Raw genomic sequence first — 2,540 nt, forward strand, 5'->3', positions numbered from 1 at the left:
AGGTGCCCCCCCCCCCCCCCCCCCCCAAAAATCACCAGCCAAACCAAGTAATATTTCAGGTTGGATTTCAGAATATGACACCAGAAAATTGCTAGGGGAATCAATTGTCCTCAAAGAAAACATTCTCTGAAAATAATGTATCTGAAAAACATTCTAGGCCATAACAAATGCACACTCCAAGGAATTTAATTAATGTTAATGGACAAACCAGAAGAGCCGAATTCCCAGAAGAAATGAACCCAGCGGCATATAAGCATGGACATTTGGTTCCCCGCAGCTGGATTTTCCATGTCTCCAATTTTAGCAGGACTATAGACATTCCCAAACTTCACAGGAACACCTTCACAACAAGAGTAACTATCAGGAGTAGAACATTAAAATGATCCCAACCAATTATGATCATTAAAGAATCTAAGTTATGTTCATAGGCAAGGTTTGCTTTCAGAAACGAAAGCAAACCAAAGATTCCAGGATGTTTTTTGTGCATTAGTGTGGATGCAAATTCAGCATTGAAATACAAAATCTCATTAAGCTATTTTTTAAGTCAAGGGCCTGGGACTCTACGCAAGGGAAAGTGCTACATAAAATGAGAGATGGAGATGATAAACGAACATGAATAAATGAGCCGCTGCCAAACATTGAGTCTAATTCCACTTGGAAATGCAGAAGGCTTTCCAGCAATCACACGTAGAGCAGTATTACCAGCAGGTGATCGCAATGTTGCCAGCTTTGGATAAAGCTGGATCAGATACAGAGCCAAATCTGCACATTTAGAGAAGATAATGTGAATAACTAGACTGCAATTCATAGTTCTTTTCAAACTAAAACCATTACCATAAAATTCTGCAGATATTACAAGATTTAGAAGCTCTACACCAGATCTGTCAGCAAACGGACTGGGCTCTACATCATCTCTGGTGACAGTGAAGAGGTACGAAATCATATCCTTGTTGGCATAGCCAGCAGCCAAATGAATAGGCAGTAATCCTGCGCCACTCCATACGTTAGTCAACTCAGGACTTTTAGTCACCAGAAGCTCGGCTGCCTCAACATTTCCATATATGGCAGCATAGTGGAGGGCCGTCTGACCAGCTTGATCCTTTAGTGTCACCAAAGCCTCCGTTGGTATCAACTCCAACAATTCTTTCACAAAACTTGTCGCCCTTTGTGTCCCAACAGCAATGTGTAACACTGTCTCGGAGACTTTAGTGATCTTAGCAGTGATTGCCTCAGGGTCTTGGTTGAAGAAATTTTTGGCACTCTCCCAGTCACCTCTTAGTGCTGCCTTGTACAATGGAAGGTACCAGTTGAGGTCCTTCTCTGGTTCCTTTTTCTCCACTGGCTCCATTAAACCTTGACTCGGGGCGCCTTTGTCTCTCCCAGCTTGTAGGATGAGTTTCATCAATGGTCCTGGCTCCTTTCTTACATTGTCACCCAATTCAGGCTGTGATGAAGAGCCAGCCATTCTGTATCTTGGCTAAATCCTCCCTCAAGTATCTCTTAACAATGCCACTTTTTCCTATTCCAAAACTGACTAAAAGTAATCAGAACACCTTTTACATACAGGTACAGCAGGCAAATTTCATCACAATTCTTTCTTTCTTTTTCTTTTTTATTTTTGATACATTAGGTTTCCCAGTCCCGTTAGTCCCCAGGGTCCCCACCCTTGCCTGTACACTCTACACACAAAGGGTTTTCGTCACTTCTGATCAGTTAAGGTCTCCTAATGACCCCTAAATTCCCAGTGAGATTCGAACCACAAGGATCTTCATTACCCTTGATGAGTCAAGGTCTCCCAATGACCAGAAGGTTCCCATGAGATTCGAACCTAGGGTGATCTTCATCCATTAGAATTCAGATCCCACGTTATCGTTGGAACAAGACTTTTTAAGGTGATTGGTCAAACTAAACTGAGCTAGCCCTGCAGGCAAGTTTTTCTTTTATCATTTGCAAAGAGACATTTTCCATTTTTCTTCCAAAAAACTGAAAGTTGTACTAAATTTTACACCAAAATCTTACATATCCATTTGCTACCAGTGAAAGGACCCACTACTAGTAACATTCTCCTTTCTTACTGTGCTGCAGGAACCAGCAGAGGCAACCGACATAACATGAAAAAAACTGAGAAGATGCCAAAGAAATTTTAAACCATATATAGTATAGTAAAGAAACCCTTAAACAAGTGTTGAAATTAAGGTATTGAAGAAGAAAAAGGGATTAAATTGAAGAAACCCAGTGCAGATTATCATTAGGGAATCACAAAGGAAGTAGAATAACTGAAGTGTGTACTTACTGTTTCTGTATTTATACATGGGATTGATCTGTGTCACTCTCCTTCTACTTCAAGCCATTTCAGAGATTTTATGAACTGTTTGGTGGCATAAATCCCAATTTTTTTTTTGATTAGTCATCATTCTTGAATGACACTGATGACTGACCAGTTAGTTCGGTCTGAATGAAGATGGTTATTGGAAACTAGAAATTAAAATAAGAAGAAGAAATAGGGAAAAGGGAGAGGAAAAAAAAAAAAAAAAAAAAAA

The 2,540-nt window shown here is 40.1% G+C and overlaps 1 protein-coding gene across 3 annotated transcripts in view; it reads right to left on the reverse strand.

Moving 5' to 3' along the window:
* The window catches only part of LOC116023005 (protein ACCELERATED CELL DEATH 6-like), a 5,635-nt gene extending 3,180 nt beyond the window's left edge, over window positions 1-2,455 (reverse strand). Inside the window, exons 1-4 of one of the 3 annotated variants that reach the window (XM_031263939.1) lie at window positions 2,294-2,455; window positions 835-1,519; window positions 613-762; window positions 209-340 (exon numbers count right to left, since the gene is read on the reverse strand). In XM_031263939.1, the coding sequence (XP_031119799.1) occupies window positions 209-340; window positions 613-762; window positions 835-1,465 (913 nt within the window). In that variant the 5' untranslated portion in view covers window positions 1,466-1,519; window positions 2,294-2,455. Of the gene's footprint in view, window positions 1-208; window positions 341-612; window positions 763-834; window positions 1,535-2,293 lie in introns of all 3 variants that reach the window. The other 2 variants (XM_031263937.1, XM_031263938.1) reach the window with 2 other exon arrangements.
* Window positions 2,456-2,540: the final 85 nt, after the last annotated feature.

Source organism: Ipomoea triloba, chromosome 6, assembly GCF_003576645.1.
Source record: "Ipomoea triloba cultivar NCNSP0323 chromosome 6, ASM357664v1".
NCBI lineage: Eukaryota > Viridiplantae > Streptophyta > Magnoliopsida > Solanales > Convolvulaceae > Ipomoea > Ipomoea triloba.